This window comes from Euprymna scolopes, chromosome 7 (genome assembly GCF_053919585.1).
Source record: "Euprymna scolopes isolate OS-2025 chromosome 7, ASM5391958v1, whole genome shotgun sequence".
In the NCBI taxonomy this organism is placed as follows: domain Eukaryota; kingdom Metazoa; phylum Mollusca; class Cephalopoda; order Sepiida; family Sepiolidae; genus Euprymna; species Euprymna scolopes.
The window spans coordinates 148706975-148728316 of record NC_136488.1 but is presented as its reverse complement, the minus strand read 5'-3'; the positions used below and the strand labels follow the sequence as shown (position 1 = coordinate 148728316).

General features: G+C 36.5%; 1 protein-coding gene across 1 annotated transcript in view; it reads right to left on the bottom strand.

Annotated features, from left to right (window-relative positions):
* LOC145280048 (uncharacterized) overlaps positions 1-21342 on the bottom strand; it is a 158086-nt gene that overhangs the window by 48557 nt on the left and 88187 nt on the right. Inside the window, exons 13-15 of the mRNA XM_080131729.1 lie at positions 20078-20232; positions 10750-10868; positions 3304-3357 (exon numbers count right to left, since the gene is read on the bottom strand). Coding sequence (XP_079987855.1) covers positions 3304-3357; positions 10750-10868; positions 20078-20232 — 328 coding nt within the window. The remainder of the gene's footprint in view (positions 1-3303; positions 3358-10749; positions 10869-20077; positions 20233-21342) is intronic.

Below are 21342 nucleotides of genomic sequence, written 5' to 3'. Positions count from 1 at the left end.
CTGCTGGCAGACCTTGAGTGTGGCAGCAGGACTCAGCACCGACCCACAAGTCCAAAGAGACACAGGCTTGGCTTCAGAAGGAGTGCTACGACTTTGTACCCTTCTCTCACTGGCCTCCCTCCTCCCTGACCTGAACCCACTGGACTGCTTCGTTTGGTTATATGTCAAGAACATCATCAACATGACCTCTTACAACACCAAAACCAGCCTAATCACTGCCATCCATCGAGTATTTGCCAAGCTCCTGCCGGCGCTTGTGGAAAAGGCATGTTCCCAATTCCGGACCTGTATCGAGAGGGTGATTGAGGCTGAAGGCGGTTACATTGAATAGATATCAGCTCTACTATATAATCAAGTTACCTGAATTGATTTTTTTTTTTCAATAAAAGTTTTAAAATAAAGTTGTAGCGTTGTTTTCTTTAGGGCGACAAATTTAGTGTTTAACCCTGTGTGTTTAATTTAATTTTAACTAATTTTTATTGTCAATTTCACTTTTAGGAGTGAGCTGGAGGCGCTGGAGCGAGCTAGGAGCGCTGGAGATTGGAAGTGAAGTTCGCTACTGGTGGGTCTCAGGAGGCAAGTGCGGTTTGAACTGCTGCTGCTGGAATCTTTCGGCGCTGGTGGATTCGGTCGATATGACTGGTAGCGTCAGTCATTACTCTCCGGGCAAGTTTTTCTGACTTGGCCAAAAAGAGCGGTATTCATTTGGCCAGTAATTGATTGAGACTTTTATCATTTCAAATTCCATATTTATAATGGAGTATAAAACATGAAAAAAAAAAAGCCTGGCAAATCACAGGGTCGGCAAATGAGTACCAAAACGATTTAAAAGCTGTACTGATTACAGTCATGTTCATCCCAAACAAGGTATATTGCTACTGAAATATAAGGGGCTACTGTGATAAGAGCCAGATTTATCGAAGGAGATGGGGCAACTTTGGTGGTGGGGGTTACGTAACAAGATGTTTGTTTTCATTAAAGTCATGTTATAATAAGGGACCACACTTTTATAATAGAAAAATACACTTTCATAACAGAGTACAATTTTATAAGGAAACGCGCTTCTATTATAGGGAAGTGCAATGCTATGATAAGGTACTACAATTTTATGAGAGACGAATATACTTCTATTGTAGAGAAGTACAATTTTATAATAAGGTACTACAAATTTATGATACGGAAGTATAATTTCATGTTTTTTTTAATTTTTTTCCTTTGAAGATTGTAATGCTGGGTATGGGGCAGCCAAACCAGCTGCCAACATTGCCCTGCTTTTTATTGAAACCAACCGAGAGCTCTTTTTAGTATCCTCGCTGTTCCCTTAAGTGCAATTGTCTGGATCTCTTTTGCACTTGGTTCACTAGGAATATTAATTAGGTAGGACTTCAGGTTCTTCTTCATAAACACTGTGGCACCTATAATAACTGGTATGATTGATATCTCCCTAAGATTCCAGTTTCTTTTCATATCATACATGAGACCTTGATATTTGGTCTGTTTCTCCCTTTCAGCTCTGTTCAGACCTCCATCATTAGGGACACTCACTTCAAACAAGGTTGCAACTCTCTCTGATTTATTCCATGTAACTATGTCAGGTTTCACAGCAGCATTTTCAAGGTAGGTGGCTGAAGGGATTACATGGTCGTAATGTATGGTATATAAGTCATTTCTAACTGTTCTTTCAGGTTGATGTTCCTAGAATTTGCTGCTACAGTGGATGTTTAATTTTTTACAGAGGGTCCAGTGGAGGTACTTACATACTCTATCATGTCTCGCTGTGTAGTAGCTGTCCCCCAAAAGAACCTTGCAACTTGATACTAGATGACTCACACTTTCCAATTCCGTGTAGCAGAATTTGTATTTGTTGTTATTATTTATGTCAGAAAAGCACAGTTTTATGATAGGGAAAAAACATTTTATGATAGAGAAGAAATATTTTATAGTAGCGAAGTAGAATTATATTATAGGATAGCACATTTTTTAATAATAGGGTCGTGCAGTTTTATGATATGGAAGCACTTACACACGGAAGAAAAGGATCAGTTATAATGTACGCTATGTTTCTGAATTTTTGAGATGAGGATTGATAATTTGTATTATTTAAATTACTGTTCTCATCTTGTGAGTTGTTCTCCCAATGGTCCTGTATATGACCTTAAACTATATCCAGTGGTGAGGCCCCAGCTTGTGGGCTTTGGGGAGTGTGGAACCTGAAAAGGGTTGATATGCTGTAAAACAAAAACAAAAACAAACAAACTGTTCTCACAATATTTCGGCCGATGTAACCTCTAACCTAAACTTAGTGTCAATCACAATCACAATAAAGCATTGGGGAAGGAAGGCCATTCTTTTCTAAAACTTTTGCTCCAAAACTTTCATAGATATTTCCATGTGTGTAGCTAGCCAGATACATGGACAGGGACTCACCAGTGTAGATGATGCCCAACAAACCGATGCATTAATATAAAAAGGATCCAATGAAGAAGAGAAGACCATTATAAAGTCATTATTTACTTGCCTCCTCAACTGCAATACGATGTGGCATGAGGGCTGAAGAGGGAAAAAAAAAACCCAGCTCCCCCCAGGGTGATGGTGGCGGGGGGGGGGCACTCCTACTGATACAAAGCAGGGAATGGATCCATTGGTATACTCTGCTTAGGGCGCTTCAGGCAATCAGCAATAAACGAATCATTCCTCAAAAAAGAGGAAGAAACGCCTAGGAGGATGAACCTCCAAGGACCAAGCTGCCCCATACTTTATTGTGCCAAATAAATGTCTGGTGGTTCAGGTCATTCCTTGGTTTATCAGAATGATTGCCAAGATTGGTACAGAAATGCCGGCCAAAGTCATTAGTCATTGGCATTGTCTGCACTTGACATAACCAAGATAAGAAAGTAAATGTACATATGCATGGATGTATAGAAGTGAGAGTTGAAGATATGCGCTGCATGGAGAGAAATTATGCGAGAATGATACGATGGATGTGTAATGTGAGTCCTAAAAGATTTGATGACTTCAGCGGAAGATGATATCTGAACAGTATAGGGAGATATGTACAGAACAGGAGACTTTGATGGTATGGCCACATTCAAAGAATGGATAGGAATTCTTGGGTCATTGGATGTAGAAAAGCTCAGATGTTAAAGTCGGTTAGCAGAGGAAGTGATAAGGATGGATTTTATAGAAAGAGGGATGAATAAGGACCTGGCCAGAGATAGATAAGTTTGGAAGTCAATTTCTAAAAGCCATCCAACACATGCGAGCATGAACGGTGGACAGAATGTGATGACAACGATCACTTACCTCTTTCACAGCCTTGGCAATTTCGGAGACATTCTTTGGGATGATAACTTCAACCTAAAAGCGTAGATAAAAGAAAGAAGAAAAAAAAAACATAAGTAACAGAATAAACACACGGGGGAGGGAGGGGCATGAGTGCAAATGAAAAATAAAACAATATTGGATTGACTTTTCAAACAAGAAAATAAAAAACAAAAAAACAAAAAATCGGGCATGCAAATTGCAGGATTGGCAAACGAGTACCAATAACGATTTAATTTAAAGGCTGTACTGATTACAGTCGTGTTGATTCCGAACAAGACATATTGCCACTGAAACATAAAGGGACTACTGTGGTAGGGGCCAGATTTATAGAGGAAGTGGGGTCGGGGAGAAACCTCGGTGGTGGAGAGTTAGGTAACCAGATGTTCGTTTACATCACATTTAAATTTCTGAATGTTGGCACAGTCGGTGAAACAAGGAGCAGGGAGGGAATTCCAAAGGTAAACTTTTCAACTGGTTCCGACTGCAGCGAAACGTGGCTCAGTAGGTAGGGGGAAATAGGTTCTTTTTGGAGGGGCCACTCTGCTCAGGCGCAAAAGTAGCCAAGGACGAACACATCAGCATTCTCTTGTAGTGACGCTTCAGGCCATTAGAAATGACTTCACTTCTCTCCTCTTGAAGGATGAGATAATGCCTGGGAGTGGCATCTTTTAGGACCTAATCGAACCACACCTTATTCCAAAAATAAAAGAAGGATCTGATGGATTGTTAGAGCCTAGGTTTTCAGAATGATGTCAAAGTGAAACTTAGCTGGTATGACCGCTAGGGCCGATGCCACATTTTTGACTTAATAGATCTAAAAAAAAAAAATTCTCTATGTATATTTTATATCTTTAATCTATTTTTATTTCTAGTTGTAAATATTACTATTTATTACTAATTATTATTACTATATATTACTGTATATATATACATATATATATATATATATATATACATATGTATATGTATGTATATATACATGCTTGAGATATTCACTATATATATATATATATATATATATATATATATATATATATATATATATATATATATATATATATGTATATATATACAAATGTAATTCTTGGTTCGTTCAAAGTCCATAAAACCATATTTCTACATTACCAATTTAATTGAAATTTTCAGAAAATTTATCTGTAAAGTCAAGGAATGTTTGCATGTTATTAAAATAAATTAAGATCGTTAAGATCGCAAATTATAAAAATATATTAAATAAAATAAAAATATTTTTCGTAACTGCGAGACTGTCCGCCATTTCATTTCCGGTAGAAATTAGCCTTTCACGTGCACCACACGTTGACGACTTTTGAATTACAACATTTAACTATCTAATTAATAGATGGGTAAAAAAAAAAAAAATTCCCTATTTTTTAAATTATATATATATATATATATATATATTTTTTTGTACTTTAACCTTACAATTGAATAAAAAAAACATATCATAAAACTTTAATTAAATTTGGAAATACGATTTAAAATATAGCGTGGATCGGTAAGTGCACTAGCACCATTTGTTTATCTTAATTTTTTTATTTTTAAAAGCTTTCCTGGCGAAGCCTACCTAAAATAAAAATTTATCTAATTCTTAATTTCTTATGTTATTGGAAAAAAAAAGAAGGTAAATATGAAGAATTACTCCACCCTCGAAAATTCCTTTAAAATTACCACTCTTAAAGGTTTTCAGGGTCGCTGAAAACGATAATAACGTTTATAATTAAGGCAAACGAGTAGTTTCCAAGATATGAAGAAATGTTGGTTTGAAAAAGTGGAGGATCACTTTTCCATAATAATTTAACGTAAAATGATCACCCACTTTGTGGCCACGATTATTTGGGGGGGGGGGGCTTTCTTTCTACCCTTGGAAAATCCTTTAAAATTAACTGTTTAAATTGCAAAATGCAAAAGAAATCAAGCAAAAAACTTTTTAGCCAAGAAACACAGAAAAATTTTTTAAAATAGCATCCATTTTTTTTCTATTGAATTCATTTGCTGTTTTTATTGAAAACTATTTTCTCCCGGATTTTTGATAAAATTTTCCATAAAGGGCCGTGCGTCTCACGTTCTTATATAACAAAAAAAAATTTGTAGATTTCGGTGTGCTAAAAACGAATCTGCAAACCGTTTCCGTTGCAAAAAAATAGTTTTTATGATATGAAGAAATTACTTTTTCGAAAAGTAGGCGATCACTTTTCCATGTAAATTTAACTTAAAATAAGCACCCATTTTCTAGCCACCTGAGAGAGGGGGGGATTTTTTCCCATGTTTATTGGCTAAACAGCTTTCGTTTATGCTCGCGCGTAAGATAAACGAAGGCTACGGCTGTGAAATGGAAAATAGTCCCAGAGTTCAGGGGTTATCACCATGCAAAAGAAATCAAACAAAAAACTTTTTAGCCAAGAAACACACAGAAAAATGCCCCTCTCTCAGGTGGTCAGAAAGTGGGTGCTCATTCTAAGTTAAATTTACATTGAAAAGTGATCACCCACTTTTCGAAAAAGTAATTTCTTCATATCATGAAAACTTTCTTTTTGCGACGGAAACGGTTTGCAGATTCGTTTTTAATACACTGAAATCTACAATAAAATATTTCGTTATATACGAACATGAGATGGGCCTTAAAGTAAAATAATACCGGATTTTTTGGGCAGATTTGCCGTTTAGTTGTACAAATATCCTTAAACCAGGTAATCACTAAAAGGGACTCTTAAAAGTCGTCACCTGTATCGAGCAAAAGTTTAAAACCACTGATTATATGTCAGCCTACGTCATAGTAACATATATTGAGTGAGTTCCTAACAGTATTTTGTATAGTTTTTTAGTTTAAACTCATTTTCGCAAAATTTCCCCAAACTTAACGTGTTCGATACAGTCTACCGCCATTTGTATTTTTCAAATATACCGATAAACACTGCATGTTTTTGAACCGATTAAACATTACAATCTTATCCAGTTAGGTAGAACATTTACTTTTCTTGCCTTTGATAACATTTATTTGTTATATATTTATTTTTTGACAACTTCGTAACACAAACCCTTTTCATTTAATGTAACGTTTAGTCGGCTCGAAAAACAGTGTTTATCGGTGATAAAATACATGTGAAAGATACAAATGGGGGCGGACACTGTTGATTACGTTAAGTTTGAGAAAGTGAGTTAAAACTAAAAAAACTATACAGAATACTGTCACAAACCCACCGATTATTTCAGCCTATGTCATGGTAACATATATTCGGTAGGTTTTTGACATAGTTTTTAGTTATCAACTTAATTTCCTAAACAACGTATTCAACAGAGTCTGCAACCATTTCTGTTTTTTCGAGCCGATTAAACATTTTACGTTACATAAAAACACTAAACAATTATCCAGTTAGGTAGAAACATAATTTACCTTACCTTTGCTTTCATTTATTTGTTTTTGGACAATTTTTTCGAATCTGTGTATACTAACCGCCGCCCCCCTCCCATCACTCAAATATCAATTACTAACTCACATTTTTGTATACAGAAAACAAAAAAAAGCAACATTTATCGTTTCAACATTTTTGCTATGTTCAGCTTTATCCGCTGATTGTTGGTCGAGCCCAAGCCATGATTGATGGTAACTCCCGAGGATCAGAATCCAATTCTGCAAGAGTACCATTTTTTTTCATTCTTGTCCACTTTTTCACTTTTTGGAGTGGATTGCTGTTCTAAGAATATGAGAAACATGCATATTCTCTTTTTATTAGAATTTTCCATTACACCAAATTGAGCCACAGCAATGCGTGGCAGGGTACAGCTAGTATATATATATATATATATATATATATATATATATATATATATATATATATATATATTATTATTATTATTATTACTTTTACTTATTACTTTATATTATGTATTATTTATAATTAACGTTAACCGTTAATTATGAATAATACATAATATACGTTAACCGTTAATTATAAATAATAGATAATATATACAAGTTATAAGTAAAAATACTATATATATATATATATATATATATATATATATATATATATATATATATATATAGTAATAATAAATAATAATAAATAGTGATATTTACAACTAGAAATCAAAATAGGTTTAAGGCTCCTAGAATTCAGACCAGATACACCTGAAGAAGGTCGGAGGTTACGTCAACCGAAACGTTTTTTACAATAATATGAAGAGAAATTATGCTGCCTTTAAATACATTATTCGTTACTTGTGCACTTTGCCACCGTGCTGAAATAATAACGTTATTATTTGGAAAGCCATTCTTAACAAGAGGGAGGGGAGGATGTTTTGTAACTCTTATGTGCTTCCACTTAACAATTTAATTTAAAAAAAAAGATATCGTGAAGTTTGAATTTAACCTGAAAAAACTATTTAAAAATAGCACGGCACCAAAAGTGCACAAACGCCCATTATTTAAACTGCCATTCTGTTTATATTGTTTTTCTTCATCTTTTTGGTCCTGGATATGACCTTAAACTATATCCGATGGTGAGGCCCCAGCTTGCAGCCTTTGAGGGGTGTGGAGCCACCCTTTAATTGCCATTGCTCCCAAGTCCACTCTGACCCGGAGTGGTAGTACCTGTTAGGGTCCCAACTATGGATTAAATAGAAACCGACTTGAAAAAAAAACAATATATTCTATTAAAAAATTGTTCTTCAAAATAACTGGATTCAGCATTAAATAACCTGAAAAGGGTTGATATGCCGTATAACAAAAACAACCAACCAACCAACCAATCTTCATCTTTTTCTTCTAGGGGGTAGGACATCCAACCAGATTTACCCCTATTTTAGTGAGTCCAACCAAGAGATTTTTTTTAGGATTTTAGCCGTCCCTTTCAGTCCAATCATTTGTATTTCACTTGCACTTGGTTCACTGGGTATGCTTGCTAAGTACTTTTTAAAGTTCATTTTCATAAGCCCAGTTGCTCCTATGATGATTGATATAATTGAAACCTCTTTTAATTTCCAATTTCGTTTCATATCATACATAAGTCCTTGATACTTTGTTATCTTTTCTCTCCCAGCTATGTTAAGCCCTGTATCATTGGGTACACTGACCTTCATTATGGTCGCTTTTTTATCCGCTCTGCCCCAAATCATTATATCTGGTTTAACGGCTGCATTTTCTAGATATGTACCAGTAGGGATTATGTAGTCATAGTGAATGGTGTAGTCATAGTGAATGGTGTAGTCATAGTGAATGGTGTAGTCATAGTGAATGGTGTAGTTGTCATTCCCAACTGTTCATTCGGGTATATGTTCCCAAGATTTTTTACTGCACTGAACATTTAGCTTCTTACATACTTGTCACTTTTGCTGGGATCAGAGTGTAGTATCTGTTCCGGCAGATACTACAAGCAAAGACCATATGTGGGGGCAACCCCACGTATAAGACCTTGGTCAATGTAGGGGCAACCCTTCATACCAATTGTCACTATCCAGCTCCCTTACTCCCCGGGAAGTTGGTCCCCATTTCCCCTTCACTCCTCACTTTAAAAATCGGCCTTGTGCCTAATTTGCTCGGTTGGGGAGCAAATAAATACCCTGTTCCGGCAGATGCTGCACCTTGTGGCAATTGGTTGTTGGTACATGTAGGGGCAACCTTATATGTACCATCCTCTCCCCCTTCCCCTCTCCCTTCACCTCACATAAAAACCGACCTTGTGTCATATTTTATTTATGAGGGGAAGCAAATAAATACCTACATATCTTCCAATGAAGGTATTTGCAAACTCCATTATGGCGATTTGTATAATAACCATCTCCAAGTAGAACTTTGCAACTAGAGATCAGGTGGCCCATGCTCTCAACCTCAGTGTTGCAGAAACTGCATTTATTATTATTATTATTACTTAGACCATTCCTGAAAGTGTTAACCCTCTCTGTGGGACCAGTGTAAAGAAGCAATCATGTGGCATATTGTAGTTGCCCATATGATGCTAAAGGCAAGGATGAGGCCATTACACAGCCTTCCAGACTCCATTGCGTCTAGTCGCTATTCATAAGACTTTATGTAAAGATCATCCACGCGGCCAATTTTTTTTTTAACTTGTGTAAATACCCGTGACAAACCCAACAAGCAGCAAAATCCCACCCCTTCACAGTTGAGATCCCTAGATGTAAGAGAGCCTTCTACTCCAGTAGTTTCTTCCCCAGAACCGCTAGACTTTGGAATTCCCTTCCAGGTTCCAGCTTCCCCAACTGTACTGACATGCAGAAGTTCAAGTGTAACATGAACCGACATCTTGCTGCCCCCTCCCCACCTAGTACCCCTGTAGCCTTTGTCCCTAATAGTAGCCCTCTACATCAAAGTGGCAATGTGCCTTGTTTGGGGTGAAAATGTAATTAGAAAAAAAAAAAGATGCTGAATATCAAAGACAAGATCGATAGATGAAGCCTGAATGCAATATTTCAGAATGTTTGAAACATTACGGTAATCTCAATACAAAAGCCCCTATTCTTGTTACATATTAACTATGTTATACATCAAACTATGTAATCATATACGGCACAGTCATGTCGACACACTGGTTCTCACCAGATCACCGAAATTAAACAACATCGAGCCTGGTTAGTACTAGATGGATGACCATTTGGGAAGGCGAGGCACTGTATGTACTGCAAAGTAAAATACTAGGTTGGGAAACTGGCGCTGTCTACCCTTCTCTCACAGGCAGATGGCACCAAATTGATGAAAGGGAAAATTATTCCCAACTCTTATTTAGGTAAAAATGCACTTTTGTATAAGTAATTGAATTCATTCAAAAAAGTATCGCTTACAAAAACAAATAAATAACATCTAAACATCAATACATTAGTGGTCGTGCGAGATAGCCCAGTGGAGGAGGAGGCTTAGGCTTCTTATCATGGGGTCCAGATTTCGAATCTTGCTAGATTCAGCCACTCTGATGAGTCGTAGATGACGAAACATTTGCCAGTGGATAATTATATTTAAAAAAAAAATACATATGCCACTCACCATTTGGGGGTACCAAATTGGTTGAAGGGAAAATTATTTCCAACTCGCATTTAGGTAATAATGCACATTCGTATAAATAATTTAATTCATTCAAAAAAGTATCGCAAACAAAAATAAACAACATCTACATAAAAAAAACGCGATAATCCAGCAGTCATGCAAGATAGTCCAGTGGTAGATGTTTAGACTTCTTATCATGGGGTCCCGATTTCGAATCTCGCTAGATTCAGCGACTCTGATGAGTCATAATCCATCTAGTGATGACGTCACAATAAAAAATACCTTTGATAGCTCTAATGAAGCATCAAGTATTCAGCTACGGACAAAATTTGAACTACACTACAAATTCGGCTGCGGCCGCATGTTACGTTTTTTAAATAAGTTTATGAGCAAAATCCGTTTATACTTACTCCAACATCATTATAGATGGCAAGACTTTCAGTGCGGGCACGAACAATGATAAATGATTCATTGACTTTGACGCCAGGAATGACTTGCAAATCCAAAGCAGCACTGGAATAGGAAAGGGCTGAAAAGAGGGGGAAAATAAACAACTGTTTAAAAAAAAAAGACAAGAGATTATGCCAGATTGGCATAGGTGCAAAACAAAATAAAACAATACAACATTAACTTTAAGAACAAGAAAGCCAAGTACGTCCAAGGATGGAATACTGCTGCCATATCTGGGCAGGAGCTGCTAAAAACAGCCTATCCTGCCTTGACAGAGTACAAAATAGACTTTGTGGCTTAGTGGGGGATGCCCTTTTCTCTTCCCTGCAACCTCTCTCCCACAGAAGAGACGTTGCGAGCCTATCCTTGTTTCATCGTTATTCCCATGGCAGGTGCTCGTCTGAACTCCAATCTCTGGTCCCCCCTTGCCAATCTTTCACAAAAAACACCCATCTAGCTGAATCCACTGTGAAAAATTTCCCCCACTCTTTATCTGTGCCTAAATCAAAACGTGGATTCCATGAACAAAGCTTCTTTCTTAGAACTGCACGCCTATGGAACTCTGTTCCGTCTGCCTGCTTCCCACCTGACTACAACTTGGATGTCTTCAAGTCCAACGTTAATAAATTCCTAATGAACCGCCCCCTTAAGTAAACACTTCATCAAATCTCCACACTAACGTACTGTACTTGCAATAGCCCTTATCCCTGAGTGGCTTCTGGGCCTTGATAAGTGGTGACCACCGTGTAAAAAAAACAAAAAAGCAATACATGTTGCTTTTGTCAATCACACCTATTGTCAGTGATTCTGGTACTTCTAGAGTTTATAAACCATGCTATTTTAAATAAGATTTTCAAGTTAAATTTGATTTTTACAGTATATTTTGTTTATTAAATTGTTAGGTGAGCGCACAGAACAGTTAACAAACCCCCCACCCCATATTGAGAATGTTTTTCTACATAATACCGTTTTTATTTCAGTATGGTTCATAAACTGCAGAAGCATCATAACTCTAACACGCTCTTCTTTTGCTACTGTCTTGATTTTGTTTGAGGAATCATCTGAGCATCATTTTGATAGACAAACCTATTCAGGATAACACTTACTACTGCTGAGATGATGACCAAAGTGCTCCCTCCCGCATAATACTAAACAGTGAGAAGACAACGACTGACGTTTGGTGGTTGTAGCAAATCTGGTTTGATCGCAGAAATGATTGTGAACTGTATTAACGATCAAATGGATGGCATCTAGTATAATTCTCAAAACCCAAATTGAGCGCAGATTATCAAAATGATTATCAGCTAAATTCCATCAGGATCACACCTCTTACTAACGATACGATCATTAAAGTGTCCCCTCATATCATTGAAGTTATGATGAATCAAAAACTGTTTGATATTCATGACTGAAACTTGGTGGATAAGTCAGTCATAGACTGAAGTTTATTTGTATGAATGAATTGCAGAAAGGATTGTGAATTTTATTGAGGATTTCATAGTTGACATTTTTTTAAGTGTGTGTGTGTGTGTGTGTGTGTGTGTGTGTGTGTGTGTGTGTGTGTGTGTGTGTGTTTCAGGAATCATCTGGGCATTGTTTTGATATTCCTACAGATAAAAATCCGGGAGATTAAGATCCAGTGAATGTAAAGTCCATTCTGGATCATAATACAATCACCAAAGTGTCCATGCATATGGAACTGCAATAAAACAAAAAACTGTTGTAACTTCATCACTGAAACTTGATGGGCAAGTCAGGTAGAGACTGAAGTTTATTTGTATCAAATATGGCTGCCTTGTGGGAAGGATTGGGAATTTTGTTAACGACTAACAGGGGAATGCCCAGCCTTACTAGTCGTATAATACACTTAAATATATTTTTGTTATTTTTATTTGAGAAGAATTTAATATGAACAAATCTTTGCATGCTCCAAGGAATATTTTTGTTAAGTATTTCTTCAACTTACAGTGGATGCTTTTCTCATTTCATTATTATTTTATTTATTTATTTTGCAAAACTGATATTCTAATATTTATGTTTTATAGTTAAAGCATTCTTTTATATTCTTCTAGGCAATGCCAGGAAATGGGTCCTGCTAGTTGCTTTATATTCTCACATTTTTATTTTCTTACAAGCAGGTGGGGGATGGGCGATCTTGCCCAGTCATAAAATACGCTTAAACATATTTGAATTCATGCGGATATTTTGTATTTATTAGTAGAGCCAATTTTCTATTGAATATATATATATATATATATATATATATATATATATATATATATATATATATATATATATATATATATATGTATGAATGGAAATGTCTAAAAAAGAATACGAAAAGTATAAAAGCTTATAACTTTTCTTTATTCGTTTATATATATATATATATATATATATATATATATATATATATATATATATATATATAGTCATCCACATACAGTACTGTTTCGCTGTTTCACAGCTCATCAGTGCGGCTAGACAGGCAACTACCTCAAGCCAGGATTGAAACCCGACCGTTGATTTCGAAAGTTAAAAAAAAATGACTTGGGTACTATCAGCTGTAATCGAAACCAAAATAATTTAGCCCTCCAGTCGCGTTTCCTACTGTTTAAGCTAACCCAACAAATATATAAGAAAGATTTATTATTAAACCACTTCGAGCTATGTATGAAGCGCATGCGCAAATGTAATAGAAATACATTGGCAGGTTGAAATGAACATTTTGCATATATATCTGTACGAGTTATTTATCCACCCAAACAAACATTTTACTCGTTTTGAACCAGCCTTGGCATATGATTACTATTTCCTGTTAATTTCAGTGCTATATGACCAGTAGTTTAAGAGTTTATTAGTTAAAACACAAATATACATACATACATACTTTGACTGTTTTATTTATATAGAAGACTAGCAGGGGTACCCGGTGTTGCCCGGGTGTGAAGAGGTTTTATGACAACTGAGCCCTAAAAAAAATAGCAGCGAGTACCCGTGCGAGTGCACAAAAAATTTATGTAGCTAGGCTCAAACCCGTAATGCTAAGAGGAAAAGGGGGTGGAAGAAAGGAAAATGCTTTAGTTGCCCACCATGAGTTACGACGTTGTGAGCATTCAAAATAAGGTAAGTCATTGCAAGGAGTATGACAACTTTGTAAAAATGTTGATGCAAAACTGACCCCTTATTGCAAAAAACGGCTCAGTTGACCAGCACAAAATTAATGTTTTGGGCCAATGTTTGCATATTTGCCGTCCGAGAGTCTGACCTTTCTAACGATACCAATTTTAACAGTGATTGTTGTGTCTGTCAAAAGTTTTTGGTAGACATACAGCAGACACATACTCACACAAACACACACACACATTTTGCCTTTTATATTATAGACTAGCGGGGGTACCCGGAATTGCCCAGGTGTAGAAAGGTAATGTTATAAGGTAATTGAACAACTCCCAGCCGTAAAACAAAATCAAAAAATAGCAGCAAGCAGCAAAAAGAAAAAAATAGATGCAGTAGGCAGCTTATATGGAAAGAGGTGTTAAAAAAGGAGTAAGCAGGCAGGCTCGAACCTATAATGTGTAAGAGGAAAAGAAGGTGAAAAAAAGTAGCGGTTTAGCCGCAGCGCCCATGGCGACTTAAAACGTCATGGGCGTTTAATAAGCTCAGTCATCGCAAGGCGTATGATGACTTTGCAAAAAATGTTGACGCAAAAACTGACCCCTCATTGCAAAGAACGGCTCAGTTGACCAGCACAGAATTAATGTTTTGTGTCAATTTTTATATATTTGCCATCCGAGCGATCGATCTGTCTAACAATACCGATTTTGTCTGTGTTAGTTGTGTCATACAAACACACGCACACACACACGCACCCACACACATTTTGTCCTTTATATATATAGAAGACTAGCAGGATTACCCGACGTTGCCTGAGTATAGAGAGATTTTATGGTAAGGGTATTAAGCAACAGAACCCTAAAAATATTGTTTCAATCAGGTGAGAAACAAAAATAAAAATTAACTAACCCACTAAAAAAATGAAAATAGCAGCAAGTGCCCGTGCAAGCGCAAAAAATAAAAAATTAGCAACAGTAGCTAGGCTTGAACCTGTAATGCTAAGAGGAAAAGGAGGTGAAAAAAAGGAATCTCTTTAGTCACCTACAACTTACGACGTCGCGGGTTTTCAAAATAAGCTTAGTCATTGCAAAGTGTATGATGACTTTGCAAAAATGTTGACGCAAAAATTGACCCCTCCTCTTCAGTTGACCAGCACAGAATTAATGCTTTTGGCCAATTTTTAGATATTTGTTGTCTGACAGTCGTATCTTCCTAACAATAACGATTTTGTCAATGTTTGTCGTGTCTGTCAAAAGCTTTTGGCAGACATACACACAACACACACATTGTACCTTTTATATTATAGACTAGCGGGAGTGTGTGTTTGGGGGGGGGGTTAGATCAAAACAACCCTGTTTAAAAAAAAACGTTGGCCGAGTGCTTGGAGGTGTAAAAGAAAAAAGTTTTAGTAGGAAGGTAGGCTCGAACCTTGACGCGAAGGTGGAAACGAAAAGGAAAAACACCTGAGACTTAACCATCTCGGCCACGAGGGGAGAGGAAGTGAAAAGTGTTTTAATTTAACGTTTGTAAAGTGAAATTGACAGGTGCGAGAAAGTTAAGTCGCGTGATGTTTGATCTTATTAAGGTGAAACATGATGCGGCTGCAAGCCAGTTTCTGTTTCCCCCGCTCCAGCATTCGCTTTGTTATACTGAAAAGCGTAAAGAAGATGCGGTGATCAAAAAAATCTCGAAAATAGTGCGTAAAAGTCAGGCAAATTAAAGATAGACACGATTCCCGGTCATAACTGGTAGATATTATTATCTAGAAGATATATAAAAAGTTTTAAGAAGGTGTGACCCAACCGAGAAGCTCGTCGAAAAAAGCCTTTGGCAGACATACAGAAAAAATGCACACACGCACTAACACACATTTTCGCTTTTATATATATACTAGCGGGGGGTACCCGGCAATGCCCGGGTGTTTTGAGGTAAATCAAAACTCCGGGGGAGGGGGGGTAAATAATAAAAAAAGAAAAATGTTTTGGTAGGTGAGTATGAGGATCGAACCCGTACCCTTGAGTTGGAAATTAATGTGTGAAAAAAAAAACGTGCGACGTTAACCATTGGGCCACTGTGACATACAACGTAGGCAGGCTTGAATTTATTTACTTAACTATAAAAACAGGCGTGTGCAATAAAAGTTAACTCTGCTGCTTCCATTTGACCTAATTAAAAAGATCAAATAGAAGTCACGCAGTGTTTGGGTTTGTTTACCAAAATTTGACTGTTTTTTCCCCCAACAGATGTTGGGGAGAGGAAAGCATGTCCAGATTGAATAGCAACTGTCTGATATACAAGATTGATCAAAACTGATTGCTTCTGGACGTTTCCTGGCGCGATGCCGAGAACACGTTCGTTGTTAACTTTGAATTAGTTTCGCTTTTTATACGAAAAAGCCCAATCAACATGCGAGAAGCCAAAATAGCAATAATTTTGTAAAAATCGATGTAAATAAATCTATATGCTACGCGCTTTCCTAAATCCTAGATATTATTATATAGGACTTATATAAACAGTTTTAAGCGATAGTAATGACCCCGGGAGCATGTGCGAAAGAAGCCTTTGCGAGACATACACAAAACGGTCACACACATTTTGCTTTTATATATATAGTAAGTAAGGGGTACCCGGCGTTGCCCGGGTGTTTGGAGGTGTGTGTGGTTTTGGGTAAATCAAAACTCCGGGGGGGGGGTTAAAAAAAAAGGTTTTGGTACGTAAGTATGAGGATCGAACCCAAACCCTTGAGGCAAAGTTGTAAATTAAAGTGTGAAAAAAAAAGAGTGCGACGTTAACCATTGCGCCACCGCGAGATGCTAATGGAAACACGTTTGAATTTATTTATTTAATTACTTGAATTAGCAGGTACACGTTTTAATGACTTAATGAGGTCAACTTTTGACTGCGGGGTATCATTTAGTGCGGAATGCTTTTTTTTTTTTTTTCCAAGATGTTGGGGGTAGGGGGAAACAGCTCCCCTTGTCCAAATTGAATAGCAATTGTTTGATATATGGAAAATATTTCCACATTGATCAAAGCTGATTGCTTTCGGACATTTCCGGCGATAGATGGAAAATACCGCTAGAATTAGTGTCGCTTTTATTATAGGAAAAAGACTAATCCACATGCGGCGAGCAACAAATGTTGAATATTTATCTTCCCGAAGTCGGGCAAATTAAATAGACAGGCGAGCTCCATTGTTAACTCTGAGATATTACGATTTACATGTAATATAAAAAGTTTTAAAAAGTTGTGAGGCGACTGATCGCTTCTTTGAAAAAAGCCTTTTGTAGACATACAGAAAAAGCGAACACACATACACACATACATTTTCGCTTTTATATTTATAGATAGACTAGCAGGAGTACCCTGTGGAGAGATTTTATGGTATTCAGTAACGGACCCTTAAAAAAATGTTTCAAAGTCCCCTAAAAAATGAAAATAGCAGCAAGTACCCATACAATCACAAAAAAAAGTAGTAGGCAGCCAGGCAGGCTCGAACCTACAACGCTAAGAGGAAAAGTAAGTGAAAAAAAGCGAACGGTTTAGCTCCTCACACCCAAAATAACATATGACGTCACAGCCATTCAAAATAAGGTTAGTCATTGTAAGGCGTATGATGACTTTTCAAAAATGTCGATGAAAAAATTGACCCCTCTTTGTAAAAAAAACATCCCAGTGAAAGAGTGAATGTTTTTGGCCAATTTTTGGATATTTGATGTCCAAGAGACTAAGCTTTCAAACGATACCAATTTTGTCAGTGTTGGCCGTGTGTGTCAGTAGTTTTAGTGAGACATACAAACATACACATGCACTAACAGACGTTTGAGATTCATATTATAGATTAATTAACGATTTTTATTATAAAATAAGTTGTTTCAAAATAATGCTGAAACTCATTTCACTGTAATGAATTTATCGCTTAAATTGGTAAACATATTCTCCGATGGTTGTCTCTTCTGCATGTAACAAGATTAGACGTTGGTTAAAAATGTAAAATTTCACGTAAGCTTAGTTAAGCAAAAAAATAGAATTTCCCAGTAAAAGTTAGGTCGACATGTGCCAGCAGTTGTGTCATGGGAGGAATTTTGTGGCAGAAAGATGAGAGAGTTCCTGCCTGAAATAAGCTTGGCGTCAGTGTGAGTAGATGCTGTTTTTGAAGCCTCCACCATCCTATCAGGGTTGGAAAGGGAGGATGCAGTAAAGTGAAAATAATGGATTTACTTGCTTTTTTTATAGATACTTTTATTATTCAAGCTTCAAGAGGAAAGAGAATAGGAAAGAATATCTCTATGATTGCTACTTTCACTATTACTTAGAGACAACTACAATGTGCCAATGAGAGAAATGAACAGCTGTTTTGTATCCACAATGCAACGCCAACCTGTTGCTCACAATTTAAGAACAATTGAAGACTGAAGAACAGCTCCACACAATACAAAATACAACAAGCATATGACCACCGCCCCTTGAAACATTGTGCTTTTAAAGAGTGTTACTCTTGAAAAAAGCTCTCAGTTTCCAGAATGCAGAAATGGCTGTTTGCCTTCTAGTAACTAAAAGCTGTTTATAAGGCCGACAATCCTTAAATGCTCATACATGAACTAAGGGAGATAATTCATAATCTCTACTATTATATAAATTCACTTTGTGTGTGTGTGTGTGTGTGTGTGTGTGTGTGTGTGTGTGTGTGTGTGTGTGTGTGTGTGTGTGATTGAGTTCCCTCCTCATAGGCTCCAAAACAGCTGAACCTATCTTTTGCCAATTTCACACAAAGATAATTTATATGTCTGGCAGTGTTCTTAGATATGTTTTGTACAGAAATTAATCCGATAAGTATCGAAAATCGAAAAAAATCCGATCCTAAAAATAGCTTTTCTTTCTTATAGATAAAAAAAGAATTTTTACAGAGGAATATTTTACATTATGCCGGCAAGGAAGATAATAAAATCTCAACAAATTATTTCTTCTTTAAAAAAAAAAACCCAGAATTATTGATATCTGGAAATATAGCTCAGTGGTAGAGCATTCAACTACAGATCGAATGATCCCCTGTATAAACCCAGGTGTACTTCATGATTTTTAAAAAAAATTTTTCTTATCAATGAATTCAATTTACAATAAAAGAAGAGGTACTATTTAAAATCGCTACAAATCATTTCTTCGTTTGTATATTTTAAAACTAAACATTCATCAGAAGTGACTTTCCAGAGCATTCATTGTCAAGTTCAAATATCAGCTGACATGATATTGTAAACAAACACAGACGGAATTTGATGAACGGCATTATCATTATTATTTTTTAACTTTTTATTTTTTGCGAATTAGTCCTTGTAATAATATAATAATAACCAATAGGGGTTGATTCTATAATAATACATACGCAATCTGCATAAATTAAAATATCATGTTTAAGCATATTGTACGACTGGGCAATGCCGGGTGTCCAACTAGTACTCAAATATAAAAACATTACTGCCTTACACAACAAAACATGTTAAGTAGATATGTATTATTTTAACTAAATTCAATTAAAATACACAATCTATAATATAAATCTCACCTGTCTGTTTAATGTATGTATGTATGTGTGTATGTATGTATGTATGTATGTATGTATGTATGTATGTGTGTATGTGTGTATGTATGTATGTATGCCTAAAACTTTTGACAGAGGTGACAGATTTTCACGAGGTTGGTATTGTTTTGAAGCTCAACCCTTTGGACGACAAATATCGAAAAATTGGCTAAAAACAATTCTTCACCCTCAACTGGGCACTTTTCTACAAGGAGGGGTTGCTTTTTTCGCCGATATTTTCGAAAGTCATCCCCTCTTTTCGATTGACTAGCCTTTATTTAAACCTTTGCCACTTTCGGTTTGGCAATGGATGTCACTTTTTTTTTTCACATTCTTTTCCTCCTTCGTGGTACGGGTTCAAGCCTGCTTGCTTACTACTCCTTTTTATTTTTTGCTCAACACACACCTCCAAACACTCGGGCTACGCCAGGCACCCAGGCTAGTACTTTATAACGGTAACTGGGACGTCACAGTAACTAGCCCGGGCCAAGTACAAAAAAATTCTTGATCATGAGCCCCAAATATGACCGACATGAACTAAGGGAGATAATTCATAATCAACATCTATTCGCAAAGTTGACCAAATCTTTACTTACAGTTAGAAGTTGAGAGATGCCAGACAAGCCAAGAAGACATTCTGGATAAGACTTTATGGGCATTTTCGTAGACGTGGGGAATCGTCATTTTTTCCTTCAGATGCATAGGCATGATGGGTTCAACAGCAGTCACAACTTTATCAGACTTGACTGACCTGAAATGTAAAAATTTCTCTGCTAATTAAAAATGAAAATCTCAAGACATTCTTAATATCTTTTATAGCAATATACATCGCGTATATCTTCATAATGAGCCACGACTTACTAAGGCATAAAAAGCACTCGAGGATAAAGGTTAAGTAGATTGTTGATTGGATGATGATTAAAAACAAAGATTAGAATGGATAAAATTTGATTACTTTTTTTTTTTTTTTTACTCACGTTCACCCCTAACAAGGTATATAACTACGTAAGGGGCTACTAATTGGGACCATCCCTAGGAAAAATTAACAAGATGTTGGTTCACATTACATTTAAACTTCTGCATATCAGTACAGTCAGGGAAGCAGGTAGCAGGAAGGGGATTCCAAAGTCTAGCTGTTCGGGAGGAGAAACTATTAGAGTATAAAGCTTTCTGGGATTTAGGGACCTCAACAGTGAAGGGGCGTGATTTTGTTGCTAACCGGGTTGTTAGGGATATGTACGTAGAGGGGGCACAAGTGCAATGAGTTCATTAGAGTACATTTCATTAAAATACTTGTAAAACAGGCACAAAGATACAACATTGCAGCGATATGACAGGGGTTGGAGGTTAGTTGACAAAGTGGGATCTGTTAAGAGGATGGGTCGACAAGTACTTGTTATCATTGGGCTTGAAACTGACCATGTTGTAGTCTGCAGGGAAGAAGTCCTCTGATGCTTTTCCGCAGATGGGGAAGTTCTTGAAAAGAAACTGTCTATTTGGTTTTAGTTACACAAAGGGAGAAATCAAAGTTCTTTGCAGCGAATGTTTTATAGGGAGGAAGCAGAGATTGGAAATCAATTGCACACCGTCCATAGAAATAATGTCAGAGTAGAGAAAGATGAGCAATGTTACTTCTATGACAAAAGAAATAAAGGGAAGAGAAAAGACTATTCCCCACTAGATTAGGAAGTTGATTTTGTACTCTGACAAGACAAAGAAAGAGTATTACCACCCATCTTTTATTCTACAGAGTGGAAAGATAAAATTGTCGCCCTAGAAGAGACAAAATGATTCCATTTCTGTTTAATGAAAACCGTATTTTTTTGTTTTTTTGTGACAGACCACCTACTAGTTGGTCAGT